This window comes from Delphinus delphis, chromosome 19, assembly GCF_949987515.2.
Source record: "Delphinus delphis chromosome 19, mDelDel1.2, whole genome shotgun sequence".
NCBI lineage: Eukaryota > Metazoa > Chordata > Mammalia > Artiodactyla > Delphinidae > Delphinus > Delphinus delphis.
The window spans coordinates 51,286,544-51,301,659 of record NC_082701.1 but is presented as its reverse complement, the minus strand read 5'-3'; the positions used below and the strand labels follow the sequence as shown (position 1 = coordinate 51,301,659).

The following is a 15,116-nucleotide window of genomic DNA, read 5'->3' as shown; positions in this document are numbered from 1 at the left end:
GCGAATCCAAGTCTCCTTGATCCTAGTTAGGAAGAAATTGGACGGCGTGCGCGCTGAGCGGTAAGTGCTCAGGCGTGGAGGGTGAGGAGCGGCCGTCGGTATGGGTTTTTCCACGGTGGTTCTGTAAGGAGGGGTGTTAATGCATTGCCGTGAGGGGGATCTTGCAAATGCGTGGTCACCGCGGTGGGAGCTCTGATGGTTACGGGGGAATAGGGGCTGCGAACTCAGCTCTAGAGAGAGGGGAGCGGGAATCCTTGACATCAAATCCCTCAAGGCCCTAGGGTCCCTGTACCCCTGACTGCCGCGGGGAGGGGCTCAGAAGCCAGCGAACTGAGGGAGCTGAGAACCCTACTCCCAGGGAGGTACGGGACAGGACCCCTGAGAGCCGGTGGGAGACGTTCCAGTGCGTGACTGCTGTTTTGGTAGGTGCCTTAAGCACTTGAAATAGGCAGGGGTTCTGAGGCTGGAGAGAGGTCCTGCTAGGGCAGTTGAGAGGGTACCAAAGGGGATACGGTGATTTGAAAAAGGGTGGGGTGATGATTTGTGTGACCCTGAGCTAGTCACATCAGGGTTCTGGATGTCTTTCTCATGTGTAAAGGGGAGGGGTTGGGACTCGGAGCCATCTTTGGGAGTAAACGTGGGGTAGCAACTGTCGGATCCTGAGAGGGAGGATGGGCTTGTGCAGATTGGTTGTATACTTGTCTTCCTGAGCCCCTGGCGGTGAGGAGGCACCAACAGAGTGCCCTGGTATCTGTCTGTACAAGCAACGAGGCCTGTGGTAAAGTGACCTGCGGTAAGGTGGAAGAGTGAGGAAGTGGGGTTCCTAGGAAGTCACTGGGGCTGGTGGCTGCTAGGGTGATCTCAAGGACTTTGTGAGCATGTGAAAACTGGGACTGTGATGATTTGAAGTGTGTGGAGAGTGCAAACTGAATGTCCCAGGGTAGAGGAGAGGTTGGATGGAGTCTGTGTTTTAGGCACCAAACTTAGAATTGGCTGAGTGTTTGAGAGGCCCAGGTTCCCAGAGCTGGTAACACCTCAGAGGTTCCTGAAGGGTAAGAAATCAGAATGACAAGCCATTATCAGAGCTCAGATTTGAATCCTGAGTCCCATTTGTTAAGAGCCTGAGAACTGATTATGAGACATTTTAGGCAAGTTTGGTAACTTCTGAGCCTTAGTTGGTCCTTGTGGAATGGGGATAATTATACCCATCTCACAGGATTGTTCTGAAGATTAAATAAGATAATGTATGTAAAGTGCTCAGCGCAATGCCTGGGTCATGTTTTTAATTTTTTTTTTTTTAGGTAAAAGAAAATTGCTATAGGGTGACAAAAGAACAGTGACAGGGTGTAAGATTTATGTGAATGCTGTGGTTGGGAACTATTCTCATATTCTTTTTTTTTTGAAAATTTTGGTGACCCCCGCCCCATTTCCCTCTTCCTGGTTCTTGTCTTGAGGCACCAGCCCCAAACCTTCATTCCTCCCTTTTATCCCTCTCCCAAGATCCAAGGCCCCAGGCTGGGCCACTTGCTCTTTCCCAGTTCGAGTTCCTCATCCTAGACCCATTCTCCTCCCTATCCCTCCTCCCTGTCTCTGCTACCATAGTAACAAGAGATTCAGGCTCTGAAGGGGGCCTCAGGGAAGGAGCAAAGGTCTCTTGCAGAACCTGGCCTCCAACTTACCCGCCCTGGCTTTGGGATCGGGCCAGCAGATGTATACAGTCTGGAAGAGGGGGAAAGCCAATGCCAGGAGCTGTAGGAGCAAGCCAAGGGGAGGGCGGATGCGAGTCTGGAGAAGAGAGCCAGGCGTGGGGGCGGGGCAGGGGGGGACCCCTTCCTCCTAATCCTCTCTCCAGGAATCCCTGGCTTTGGGACAGGATGGCTATCGTTGGGTTGGGGGGAGGCGTCCAGGCTGGGTGCATGTCCTGGGCTACCAGCCAAAAGAACATGATGTTCCCAAGTTCTCTGGCCGCCGCCCTCTCGGGCTGGCCGCCTCCCAAACCGCTGCCTCTCCAGCCTCCCTGCCCCACATTCCCCGGCTGCCTCGCCCCGCCCCCTTCCTCCGCTTGACGTCACCGCCGCCTCCCGCCCCCTCTCCTCCATTGACGGCAGCAGGGTCTGGTTACTGTGGGGACCGTGAGGCAGGATCCTGATTAGGGCCTTGAGAGCTGCTGGAGCGCTGGACCCTTTTGTCTACGCAAAAGGAAAATATGGAGGTGGAGGTGGAGAGCAAGGATCGCCTGTGCCGGGGGAGATCACATCTAGAGCCCTAAGGAGTGCTGAGGAAGAAGAAAAAGGATGTTTCCAGAGAAGAGGTGTCTGAAAAGGAGACAAGGGACTGGGCCACAATATATGAGTTGGGGGGGCATTTTCAAGGAGAGAAGACTGAGAATCCAGGCTCCTCAATCCTTTATTTCCTGTGTTTTCTTGCTTTGGTTTTTCTGGGTTATTCTGTAAGCTTTTCCACAGAGCCCTGACCCTGCCCACCCCCCCCACCCCCCCATGGGGAACACAATTGTTAAGGAAAGCTTAGGCCACGTAACAGGCGTGTGCACCCACGCTGATTACGTCAGCATCAGCCTCTTCACTTGCCACCCACGTTTCCAGGGAGCCCTGAGAGGAACTACACATCAGTCTTGGATGGAGGGGGTCTGTGTAACTGAAGCTCTTCGCGGCCCAAGCTGGCACTTTATTCCCCCAAATTTAGGACTCAGTGTTCTGCTTCTTGCCTCTTAAAAAAAAAAAATTATAATTTCCAGCTCCTTCTCTATTACTGAGGCCCCTCCCCCTCCCCTAGCTCTAGTTACAAAGTCACCATGTTTATGATCACCTACTGCGTGTCAGGTTCTCTCCTGGGGGCTGCGGAATACAGTTAAGGAGACAGGTGATGAGGTCCTTGGCTTTCTCTTCTTCTTGCGGTGGGGACCTGAAGCCCTTGCCACCCCACCTTTGTCTAAGGTCTCTTCTCTCAGCCACCGCTTTGTTCCCCTGCAGCCCTGGCTGCCTGGCCCCTACTTTTGGTGCAGCCGTAACTGTGGGTGGCTGCATCCTCAGGAGAGAAGCACTAGTCACCACGTAGGTTGCCCGGTGACCTTTTCTCTGATTGGCCATGGAAACACCTACCATTGTTTCCCTTCACAGCTCCTGTTGGCTCTGGCTGCCCCTTCTATTGTTTGCATCCTTCCCCCCACTCCACCCCCTCCTCAGATGTGGACCCTCGATTACCCTCCTCCTAGCTGTCCACAGGATTTGAAGTGTCAGAGGAAGGGATTGGGTAAAAGGGCTCTATTGTGATGACAAGGCTGGGGAGGGGAACCTAGGAAAGGCCAAGCTGGGTTTTCTGTCCATCTCCTCCCAGGGACCAGCTGTCTCATCCAGCTTGGCCCACCTCCTAAGGTCTGCATTCTTTCTGCCCACCCCTGGCAAGGCCAGGGTGTCCTGTTGTGCAAGGCTGGTCGGTTCAGGAAGTAGAGTTATCTTAAATACCTACTGTGGCCCTGGTATGTTCTCTGAAGAGGGACAGCTTACCTTCCCTCCCTTCCCCTCCCCTCCCTTCCATTATTTACTGTACAAGGCGTCCCGCGCCCATTGGCTGGGCTGTGGTGTCTGGGGCCCTTCAGCCCAGCGCCAGCACCCAGATCCACGTGCGCCCGTGTGTGTGACACAGCCCTGACCTCAGTGGGGGCCAGTAGCCAATCAGGCGCCGGGACGAGATCCCCAGCCAATTGGGGGCGGGGCCTGTGGCTCCGCCGGCAGGAGGCCAATGAGGGGCAGCGCCTGGCGTTATGCAACCCGCCTCCTGGCCCCGCGGAGCTTGCACTCAGCTGCGGGCTGCAACGGCGGCGGGCAGGCGACCGGAGGGCGCTCGCGCGGCCAGGTAAGCATCTCCGCGGCCACCCCAGGGGCCGGTCTTCGGCCCGGAGGCTGACTGCCGCCACTTCCAGCCTGATGGGCCGCTTTCGGCCTGGGCACTCAGACGGCACACCAATAATCCGCCTTCCTTGCCGTTGTCCACCCGCTCCCTGTCCCCGGGGACCTAGGTATTCCTCACAATCCTGCACTGGGCGTCCGCACTCCTGACCTGCCTACCTTACCTCCAGCTTTGCCCCCAGCTCCCAGCTGCCCCGGCCCCACACCTGACCCTCATCAGGCATGCCCCCTGCTGCCTTTGTCACTCGGGGGTCTCCGGTTTTGCCCCAGCACCAGGACCCCTTCGGGCTTTCCACGCTTCCCGCGCTCCCTCCTCCAGTCCCTGGCCTCGCGCCGGCTGTGATGTCAGCCCGGTTCAAACTGGAACATCTCGTTCCCGCTGCTAGTTCCTGCTGTTGGCCACAGCCTTCCCTTTTCTCCTGAAGCTCAGAAAATGCTCTGAGGTTGGGGGTGTGGTTGGAGGGAGAGAGTAAGGGAACAGCCGTCTCTGGCCTTTGTCCGTCCCTTGGTCAGAGCAGAGTGTGTCTGCTTCAGATGGCTGGGGGGGGGGGGGTGGCGGTGGCGGCGAGTGTATAGAAAAGTAGGGGACCGAAGAGAGGATTCCTGGGTTCCTGACAGTGGCAGGCCTCGGTCCTGGGGGTCGGGAGAAGGTGCAGGGGCAAGAGGAGGAAAGGCTGTGTTGTCTTAACCAGAATGATTGGGATCCTGGAGAGCGCCAGTCTGGGGGCTTTTGCGCGGAGGGCGGTGGTGGTTGTGTTTTGCCCTGGGGAGCAAGGCCAGCCTCTGAAACCCCGATGGCTGCCCCTCTTCCTACGGCCACTCGGCCCTCCGGGGACTGGGGATCTATTAGAGGTGGGCGACCCCTGGTCGCGCTTGCGAGTGCGGGAGTGTGTCGTTGCCCCGTTTCCGCCGAGAAATGGGGGAGGGGTCGCCCCCTCCCCCGCCCTCTTGCGGGCCCTCCAGCAACCACTGAGCTCAGCCGCTGACGTCGGTTTCCCTGGCGACCGCAGTGGCGGCGGAAGCGCGTGGTGGGGCCGCGCAAGTCCGCGCGCATGTGCGGCGGAGGTGGCACCGCCCCCGGATAAAATTAGCCCGGAGGCCTAAATATAGAAGGCGGCAGGCTCGCACCCTGCTCCGAGGCCTTGGAGTTCCAGGCGGAGTGGGGGCCTGCTGGGAATTTGGGAATGGGAAGTATCCAGGCTGTGGCTCACAGCTGAAGTTCTTTGTAGTCGACCGCTTAGGTATTACCTCCTCAGGCCACGCTGGCAGGGGATGTGGGGGAAGGACCAAGAGAGGCCCCTTTCCACCTGCAGCCCCCCGACGCTCCCCCGCCCCGTACGCGGACAGGAAACAGAAATTGCTTAGGCTCCATATTGGAAGCCTGGGTCTCAGGAGCGTGGGGACCTGAAAGGGAGGAGGCTGAATGAAATTGGCAGGTGTTGTGAATTTACAGCCCAGGTTTTTCTCCTTCTTGGTCTCTCTTTTCAGGCGCTGGCTGTGATCAAACTTCTCAGCTCTCTGAGGCTTGTGTCTCCCACCTCGCTCCCCTGGCCAGGCCTCCCGGCCCCCTCGTGCCTCTCTGGTGGCCTCTCCGCCTTCCCTGTTCTCCTGCGCTCCCCATGGCCCAGACATGAGCGGCCCCCTCGAAGGGGCTGATGGGGGAGGGGACCCCAGGCCGGGGGAATCCTTTTGTCCTGGAGGGGCTCCATCCCCTGGGCCTCCACAGCATCGACCTTGTCCTGGCGCCAGCCTGGTTGACGACACGGATGCCAACAGCAATGGCTCCAGCGGCAATGAGTCCAATGGACCAGAGTCCAGGGGTGCATCTCAGCGGAGCTCACATAGCTCCTCCTCCGGCAATGGCAAGGACTCGGCCCTGCTGGACACCACTGAAAGCAGCAAGAGGTGTGTTTGGATGGGTTGCAGGTGCTAGGAGTGGTCTTTTGAGCAGACTGAGCTGGGAGACAGGCCCGTGCTGCTGCCCACTTTCTCCTCATCTTGGGTCTGTTGCTTCTCCCCTAGCACAAACTCTCAGAGCCCATCCCCACCCAGCAGTTCCATTGCCTACAGCCTCCTGAGTGCCAGCTCAGAGCAGGACAACCCGTCTACCAGTGGCTGCAGGTTCGTGGGGTGAGGGCTGGGGGAGAGGGCTGGGGGCCACGCTCTGGGGCTAATGTCTATACCCGCTCCCTCCTTGTGGGCCCTGCAGCAGTGAACAGTCAGCTCGGGCAAGGACCCAGAAAGAACTCATGACGGCGCTGCGGGAGCTCAAGCTTCGGCTGCCACCAGAGCGCAGGGGCAAGGGCCGCTCTGGGACCCTGGCCACGCTGCAGTATGCACTGGCCTGTGTCAAGCAGGTGCAAGGTGAGTGGTGCTTCCTGGGAGGGCAATGTTCAGGTCCTGGGCTAGTACCATGGGGGCAGTCTCCTCACTAAGTGTGCTGCTGCCCGCACCCTGCAGCCAACCAGGAATACTACCAGCAGTGGAGCCTGGAGGAGGGCGAGCCTTGTGCCATGGACATGTCCACCTACACTCTGGAGGAATTGGAGCACATCACATCTGAGTACACGCTTCGCAACCAGGTCAGCGCAGCCCAGCCTCTGTATCCCGACGCACCCCCAGCCCCACTCCCACAGCTCCTGAACCTGCTCTTGTCTTTGCTTTCTCGCCTAGGATACTTTCTCCGTGGCTGTCTCCTTCCTGACAGGCCGCATCGTCTACATTTCTGAGCAGGCAGGTATCCTGCTGCGCTGCAAGCAGGATGTGTTCCGCGGTGCCCGCTTCTCAGAGCTCCTGGCTCCCCAGGATGTGGGCGTCTTCTATGGTTCCACTGCCCCATCTCGCCTGCCCACCTGGGGCACGGGGGCCTCGGCAGGTGAGGTCCCGAAGTGCTTGGGGGGAGGGATGAGCAGTTCCAGGAAGCACCTGCCATGAGGGGCCAGGGGCCCCAGGCTTTTCCTTGCTGGGTTCTTCTCAGCCCAGGGAGGGGATGGGGAGCTGTGCTTACTGTCCTCCTGGTCTGTCTCAGGTTCAGGCCTCAAGGACTTCACCCAGGAGAAGTCTGTCTTCTGCCGTATCAGGTAGGCAGGGGACGTGGGAGCAGACCCCTTGCACCTCCCACACCCCGTTTTTCTTTGCTGTGTGGCCCATGACCTTGAGGTGGGTGGTGGGTGGCTCTTCACTGACAGTCCCTAATGCCTCTTTCTCTTCCTTGCTAGAGGGGGTCCTGACCGAGATCCCGGGCCTCGGTACCAGCCATTCCGCCTAACCCCATATGTGACCAAGATCCGGGTCTCTGATGGGGCCCCTGCACAGCCGTGCTGCCTGCTGATCGCAGAGCGCATTCACTCTGGTTATGAAGGTGGGCGGGCCAGGCGCCTGGCCTGGTTGGGGTAGGAGGAAGGGGGCCTTCTCTAGGCTGGGGGTGAGGCAGGACGGGAGTGTGGGAGACAGCTTTGGAACACAGAAGGTATTGTTAAAATGAGGGTTTGAACGCCTCTTTAGAGGTAGAGTTGGATGAGAGCCCTAAGCTAGGAGAAGGCAAAGGAGAGTACCTTGGTTTTCAGTTTCATTATCGGCATGGGGCACAAAGATTGTCCAGACCATCTTTGTAGGCTAGAGGGCCCAAGGCAGAGCTGTGGAGAGAACTGTCTGCCAGCCAGCCTGGGCCTGAGGCAGCATGGAGGGCTGAGGAGCTGGACCGTTCTGGAGGAAATCCAATGGCCACACTTTCTGTGCCTCAGCTCCCCGGATTCCCCCCGACAAGAGGATCTTCACTACGAGGCACACGCCCAGCTGCCTCTTCCAGGATGTGGATGAAAGGTGAGGTCAGGACCTGGAGAAAAAGGAGGTGTCCAGGGCCGAGGCTTTGGCCATTCTGATGCCTCCTGTCATTTCAGGGCCGCCCCGTTGCTGGGCTACCTCCCCCAGGACCTCCTGGGGGCCCCAGTGCTCCTTTTCCTGCATCCCGAGGACCGACCCCTCATGCTGGCCATCCACAAAAAGAGTGAGTTCCTTTCATCCTGCGCTCCCTTCCGGCTGTCTCCAGGGCTTCCTAACAGCTGTCCTTGTGATTGTGTCTTTCAGCGCCTTGGCCTCTTGGATTTCGGGTGGGGGGAGGCTCCAGGGGGCTCCACAACCTTACTTAGCTCTCCCTCCCACTGACCCGCACCTCATTTCCCACTCCCTTCAGTCCTGCAGCTGGCTGGCCAGCCCTTTGACCACTCCCCTATCCGCTTCTGCGCCCGGAATGGGGAGTACGTCACCATGGACACCAGCTGGGCTGGCTTCGTGCACCCCTGGAGCCGCAAGGTGGCCTTTGTGTTGGGCCGCCACAAAGTACGCACGTAAGTGGGTGGTGCCCTGGAGGGCGGGCCAGTGTGGAGGGGGCAGGGCTCAGCTCATCCTTCCCACCCCGCAGGGCGCCCCTGAATGAAGACGTGTTCACTCCCCCAGTCCCCAGTCCCGCTCTCTCCCTGGACCCTGATATCCAGGAGCTCTCTGAGCAGATCCACCGGCTGCTGTTACAGGTGAGAGTTGAGGGGACGGGGCTTGAGAATGAGGAAGGGGTGCGGAACAAGGCCTTGGACATCTGACCTGTCGCTCTTCCTGCCTCAGCCTGTGCACAGCCCCAGCCCTACCGGGTTCTGTGGAGTCGGCCAGGTGACTTCCCCAGGCCCTCTCCTCAGCCCTGGCTCCTCCAGTGCCAGCAACGGGGGTGACGCCGAGGGACCTGGGCCTCCTGCACCGGTGAGTGCCTCTCTGCCACTTTACCCCTTTAGTCTCCCGTTCCCTTGTTCTCAGAGTCAGCACTGCCAAACCCAGAGGAGCCGCGTCCACCTCCTTTTCTTTCTCGTCCTGCTCTCATAGTGATCTCTGCTCCTCCCCACTGGGGCCTTTTTCTTTTTTTTTTTTGCGGTACGTGGGTCTCTCACTGTTGTGGCCTCTCCGGACGCAGCGGCCATGGCTCACGGGCCCAGCCGCTCCGCAGCATGTGGGATCTTCCCGGACCGGGGCACGAACCCACGTCCCCTGCGTCGGCAGGCGGACTCTCAACCACGGCGCCACCAGGGAAGCCCTGGGGCCTTTTTCTTGCGCTAGGCTCTGGGCTCCCCAGGCTGGCCACGCCCCCCCAATGCTGCCCACTGCCCTGCCCCACAGGTGACCTTCCAGCAGATCTGTAAGGACGTGCACCTGGTGAAGCATCAGGGGCAGCAGCTTTTTATTGAGTCCCGGGCCCGGCCTCTGCCCCGGCCCCGTGTCCCTGGTGAGTTGGTGAGGGTGTGGGTGAGGAGTGAGGCCTGGGGCGGGGCGGGTCCCATGACCCTCAGCCCAACCCAGAGGAGCTTTTCTCTCCTCGGCCCAGCTGCAGGCACATTCAAGGCCAAGACCCTTCCCTGCCAATCTGCAGACCCAGAGCTGGAGGTGGCACCTGCTCTGACCCAGGCCCCACTAGCCTCGGCTCCTGAGGAGGCTGAGCGGAAAGAAGCCTCCAGTTGCTCCTACCAGCAGATCAACTGCCTGGACAGCATCCTCAGGTAAGGCCATCCTGGCCCATTCTCCCGCTTGGGCCCCGGCCCTGCCCCACCCAGGCGCTGCTCTCATGTCTTCTGGTGCTTCCTCAGGTACCTGGAGAGCTGCAACCTCCCCAGCACGACCAAGCGCAAGTGCACCTCCTCCTCGTCCTGCACCGCCTCTTCGGCCTCCGACGAGGACAGGCAGCGGGCAGGAGCGGTCTCTGTGGGGGCCGAGAAAGGTGAAGAGCCAGGCCATCCTGCCTCCACAACCCTGTCCTCTGTTCCTGCGTCTGCATTTCTGTCTTTGGGGCCCCACCTCACTCTGTCCCGTCCCCGCCCAGCCTCCAGATCTCCACTCTCCTCTCTCTCCCCACCCCCACTGGGGTTTCCTCTCCCAGCCTCCCAGCGGGGCGATAACCGGCATCTCTCCGTACAGATCCATCGGCAGTGCTGTCTGGGGAGGGGGCCGCCCCTCTGAAGGAGCCGGTGGTGGGAGGAGGCGCCCTGAGCCCGCTCGCCCTGGCCAGTAAGGCCGAGAGCGTGGTGTCCGTCACCAGTCAGTGTAGCTTCAGCTCCACCATCGTCCATGTGGGAGACAAGAAGCCCCCGGAATCGGGTACGGGCGTGGCTGAGGGGGGCGGTGCCCGGGCTCCCTCTGCTCCCCCAGCCAGCGTCCCCCCTCCTGCTGGCTGCCTTCTCCCGCCCTCTGGTTCCTGATGGAGAGAAGGAGGCCCCCGTCTTAGCTCAGGGCTGCCGCTTCTTGCTCTCCACCCGCCCGCCAGCCTCTGCCGCCTTGTCTGTCCCTCATCCTGCTTCCTGTGTTCTCACCGTCAGTTCACACACAAAGTCTGGGGTGTAGTTCAGCCTGAGGTGCTGCCCGCAGACGGTCGAGGCAGGGACTGTTGAAAAGCCCTGAAGGGTCTTCGGGCATTGACCTGGAAAACGAGTGAGGGAAGTGCGAGGTGTGGGCTTCCCTTCCAAGGAGTCACGGGGGGGTCATCCTAGGGTAGTGCCACTGACGAGGACTGAGTATCCCTTTCTTACCCTGGGACGGCTTTACACGGGGAAGAAGGCCCAGAGCCAGTTCTCGGTGGGGAGGTGGCCAAGAGATGCAGGGGAGGCCCAGGCTCGGCCGCAGGGCAGAGCCCAGGTCTTTGGCTAAGCTGCTGGACATGGAGGGTGCCGTGTGGTGTGGGTGTGCTAACACTTAAGGTGATTCTGACCTTTCCCCTGTCTCATCTTCCTCAGACATCATCATGATGGAGGACCTGCCTGGCTTGCCTCTTGGCCCAGCTCCCAGCCCAGCCCCCAGCCCCACGGTGGCCCCTGACCCAGCCGCAGGTGCCTACCGGCCAGTGGGCCTGACCAAGGCTGTGCTGTCCCTGCACACCCAGAAGGAGGAGCAGGCCTTCCTCAGCCGTTTCCGCGACCATGGCAGGCTGCGTGGACTTGACGGCTCCTCCACGGCCCCCTCGGGCCCCGGTGAGTTGGGTAGCCACCTGCCTGCACCCGGTCTAGGGCCAGACTGTCGGGGGAGGGGTTCTTGAGGGAGATCCTTGTGCTCCAGGGACCCAGGCTATTGCCACCTCCGCCACCAGGGCCCTGCCTAGGGATGGCCCCTCGCTAGCTCCTCCCCAGCGGGCGGGGGTCCAGGCTGCCGCCAGAGGAGGGCAGCACTGAGACAGGCAGGCAGGGGCGCTCTGCTCCAGGTAAGCCACTCCAGGCCCAGTCTGGGGGCTGGGGCAGGAAGCGAGCCCACTCAGGACTCAGTTGCTGCTGACTGGGAGATCTGTGTAGACCGGCAGGGAGGACTGGGACGACTTCGGGTGGGGGCAGGGCTTCAAGGGCAGGTGGCAGCCCTCCAGGTGCCTGAGGGAGGCCCCCTGCAGGCGAGCATAGGGCTAGGAACTGGGCTTTCCCGCCCACCTTGGCTCCATCATGAGCCATGCGGAGCACGGCCCCACTGGCAGGAGGGTCGCCCAGGCTGGTAGTTGCCTGCTGGACCGGAGCCACCTGCCCATTCGTCCACGACCTCGCCTGCCTGCTGTCCGCCAGCAGGCCTCGGTCTTCTGCACACCTGCAGCACCCCGCCTCGTGTAACCTCTCCTTCCCCGGCCGCTTTGTCAGTGATTCCCGCGTCTTCCCTGAAGGTCCCCCCACCTCCCCAGAGTCCCCTCTGTTACGTGTGGGCCAGGGAGGCAGACTCTCTGGGGCCTATCCTCTCCCTGGTCCGAGTGGCAGGGCAGCCGGCCGGGGTGGCAGGGCTGCTAACCCCCAGGTCGAGGGCCTTGCTTACCCTAGTCTCTCCCCTCAGGCTGCCGCCACGGCCCCGCAGCCCCCGGCCGCCGCCACCACTGCCGATCCAAAGCCAAGCGCTCCCGCCAGCACCCGACCCCTCAGGCCGAAGCCCCCTGCCCCGTCTCCCACCCGTCACCTGTGCCATCCTCTGCCCCCTGGCCCCCACCACCAGCCACGCCGCCCTTCCCGGCTGTGGTCCAGCCCTGCCCCCTCCCCGCGTTCTCCCCCAGAGGAGGCCCCCAGCCTCTCCCTCCTGCACCCACATCTGTGTCTCCTGCAGCTTTCCCTGCCCCACTGGTGACCCCAGTGGTGGCCTTGGTGCTCCCTAACTATCTCTTCCCTGCCCCACCCACCTACCCCTGTGGGGCACCCCAGGCCCCCGCTTCCCACTCCCCTTCTCCGTCCCTGCCCCTGCCGCCCCCCAGCCCTCCCCGCCGCCCCGACTCTCTGCTCTTCAACTCGAGATGCAGCTCCCCGCTCCAGCTAAACCTGCTGCAGCTTGAGGAGCCCCCCCGTGTCGAGGGGAGTAGTGCTGGGCACCCCCCTCCCAGCGAGGAGACTGCCGACCCAGCGGCCAGACCGGTGAGCACCGAGGCCCGCCCCCATCCTCTTAGGGCCCCCACGCGGCCCTCTCCCCTGCTCCTCCCGTCGCTCTTCCTCCTGCCCCCCGCCCACCTGGCGTCCCCAGAGGGTGGTGTCGTGGGGTGGGAGGCCCCAGCTGCGTTTCTGAATGAGGCAGAAATCAGCTGCCTCATCTGTGAAGTGGGGACAGGCCCGTCTGTCTGACAGGTGGCGAGGACATCCCAGTAACTTCTGAGCGTGCCTCTGCTGCTTGGAAAGGGCCCAGCGCCACGGCGCTGCTCTGCGCCAGCTCTCGTCACTCAGCCTGGGCCCACTGTCATGGAGTGGGAAGAGGCCGCTTGGCTTGGGTGCGCTCCCGGCCAGAGGCAGCAGTTGAAGGGAAGCCTAGGTGCTGATCCCTTAATCCCTCCCCTCCCCTCCCCCAGGTGGAGATAACTGAGTCCTCCAACCAGGACGCACTCTCGGGCTCCAGCGACCTGCTGGAGTTGCTGCTGCAGGAGGACTCGCGCTCTGGCACGGGCTCTGCTGCCTCGGGCTCCTTGGGCTCTGGCTTGGGCTCTGGGTCTGGCTCAGGCTCCCATGAGGGGAGCAGCACCTCAGCCAGCATCACGCGTGAGTGCCCTGCCTCCCACAACACCTCCCGGGGTAGGACAGTGTCTGGGGGGTTGGGAGGCCAGGCCCCACTTTGGCCAAGCAGCCTGGGCCCCTGCCCTGCTTCCTAAGGCCAGTGGGCTTGAGCGAGGCCTGGTGGAGCGCCGGGCGGCCTGACTCTGTTGGTTGCCCGCCCCTCACTCTACAGGCAGCAGTCAGAGCAGCCACACGAGCAAGTACTTCGGCAGCGTCGATTCTTCCGAGGCTGAGGCTGGGGCTGCCCGTGCCAGGGCTGAGCCCGGGGACCAGGTCATTAAGTACGTGCTCCAGGATCCCATCTGGCTGCTCATGGCCAATGCTGACCAGCATGTCATGATGACCTATCAGGTGCCCTCCAGGTGAGGACTTTCAGGGACCTCCTCTGCCTCTTCTTCAGAGGAGTGGGGAGGCTGGCGGCCCACCCTCACTGCAGCTAACTTGGGGTTTTCTTTCTGGGCCTGGCTCTGCTCTGGGGCTTTCCTGTTCTGCCCTCCGCCCCTTGGAGCCCCACCATTAGTCAGGCTGAGGGCAGCTTTCCTGGTCCTGGAAGGCCTGAATTCCCAGAGCACCGGTTCAGGGGAGGAGCATGAGGCAGTGAGTGGGGAGCTGGGGAGTTGAGGTAAAGGAAAAATGCCAGCCTCGTGGGCCCTGGCCCCAGCTCCCATTCTCTGCCTCCTGAACCCCTTCCCGGAGCAGGGACATGGCCTCTGTGCTGAAGCAGGACCGGGAGCGGCTCCGGGCTATGCAGAAGCAGCAGCCTCGGTTCTCAGAGGACCAGCGGAGGGAACTGGGTGCTGTGCACTCCTGGGTCCGGAAGGGTCAACTGCCTCGGGCCCTTGATGTGATGGTGAGAAGTCAAGTCTGGGCCAGGAGGGAGAAGAAAGAATTGAGCTCAAGTTGAAAGGGTAGAGGCTAAGGGCTGATCGCCTCATTGTTCCTTGGATCATTAATTCTGAAGGACGTTAATTCCACTAAATTTGCTGCTGGGTTATTTAGTGTTAAACCACGTGTGTTTTGGTAGACCTTTCCTCGGCCAATCTTATGCTAGTGTATAGTGCGGTCTGGGTACAGGGTACGATGCATTTTCCAATCTTGTTGACCCCATGCGCATCTGTATGGATTCATGTTTCTTGGGCATACATTTTGGGAAGCACTCTCGAGTTGGGGAACAAGGGGAACTGGGGTGGCAGGTCAGCAGTGAGAACTCTGCCTGACTCGCTCATATCCTTTCTTTCTCCAAGGCCTGTGTGGATTGCGGTAGCAGCACCCAAGACCCTGGCCACCCTGATGACCCACTCTTCTCGGAAATGGATGGACTGGGGCTGGAGCCCATGGAGGAGGGTGGGGGCGAGGCGGGTGGCGGTGGTGGTGAGGGCGAGGGCGGTGATGAGGCCCAGGCCCAAGCTGGGGCCGCGGTCTCAAGCTCTCAGGACCTGGCCATGGAGGAGGAGGAACAAGGTGGGAGCTCATCCAGTCCAGCCTTACCTGCCGCAGGAAATGGCACCAGCTAGACTACATTTGGGGCCACCTCCGGGAATGCATGAGAAGCTTCCTTCTCCCATGTCCCAACTCGCAGAACTCAGACGTGGCTGGACCAACCAATAGAAAACTGTCCCGGCTTCTCCCGCTGTAGGGGGTGTGGGACCTCCCCCCCGTCAGCAGCCCAGGATCCAGGGGCTGCCTCTGGCCTCTTAGAGAACAGAGGGTGGCACTCTTTAGCCCAGCCCAGAGAAGCCGCACCTCCCATCCCTGCTGAGGAGTCGTTCCTTCCCCTGGACAAGGTTGCTGACAAGCTGCTGAAGTGGTTCTCCAAGCCCCAGCTGAGCCGGAGTCCCTGTCCCTGCGGCTTGGGGCTGCGTTTATTTATTTGGAGAGCCAGCCCTCTGAGGCCCAAGCAGGACCCAGTGGTCCAGACCCCTAGCTGCTCCGGGGTGGGGGAGGTTGGTGGACCGTGGAGTCCCTGGTGCTGCCCCTCAGGTGGGACCCAGGTGTTCTCAGCTGTACCCTCTACCGCTGACATTTGTGTTTTTGATATCGTGTCTGTTATTTTTTAATATAAAAAGAAAAAATACCAGGACTTTGTGGAATGAACTTTGGGGGTTGGGTTAGGGGAGCTCTTTGTGGGGAGGTGTGGCGCCCCCGTTTCCGGAAGGTTGTAGTGAGA

At 61.0% G+C, this 15,116-nt stretch overlaps 1 protein-coding gene across 7 annotated transcripts; it reads left to right on the top strand.

Moving 5' to 3' along the window:
* On the top strand, positions 1-15,022 carry PER1 (period circadian regulator 1). Of its 7 annotated transcripts, none has more exons than XM_059997522.1 (23): positions 1-60; positions 5,415-5,831; positions 5,949-6,047; positions 6,136-6,290; positions 6,387-6,508; positions 6,600-6,801; positions 6,955-7,006; positions 7,145-7,287; positions 7,670-7,748; positions 7,826-7,932; positions 8,119-8,272; positions 8,347-8,455; positions 8,544-8,675; positions 9,087-9,192; positions 9,292-9,463; positions 9,551-9,681; positions 9,879-10,058; positions 10,691-10,924; positions 11,757-12,322; positions 12,748-12,934; positions 13,122-13,311; positions 13,649-13,799; positions 14,194-15,022. In XM_059997522.1, exons 2-23 carry the CDS (start codon positions 5,557-5,559, stop codon positions 14,461-14,463), a joined length of 3,816 nt encoding a protein of 1,271 aa, XP_059853505.1. In that variant the 5' UTR covers positions 1-60; positions 5,415-5,556; the 3' UTR covers positions 14,464-15,022. The 7 variants fall into 7 exon arrangements, with proteins under 7 accessions (XP_059853505.1, XP_059853508.1, XP_059853511.1 ...); XM_059997525.1 differs by lacking the exon at positions 1-60 and adding an exon at positions 157-793; XM_059997527.1 differs by lacking the exon at positions 1-60 and adding an exon at positions 2,805-3,873 and having other exon boundaries at positions 9,337-9,463.
* Positions 15,023-15,116: the final 94 nt, after the last annotated feature.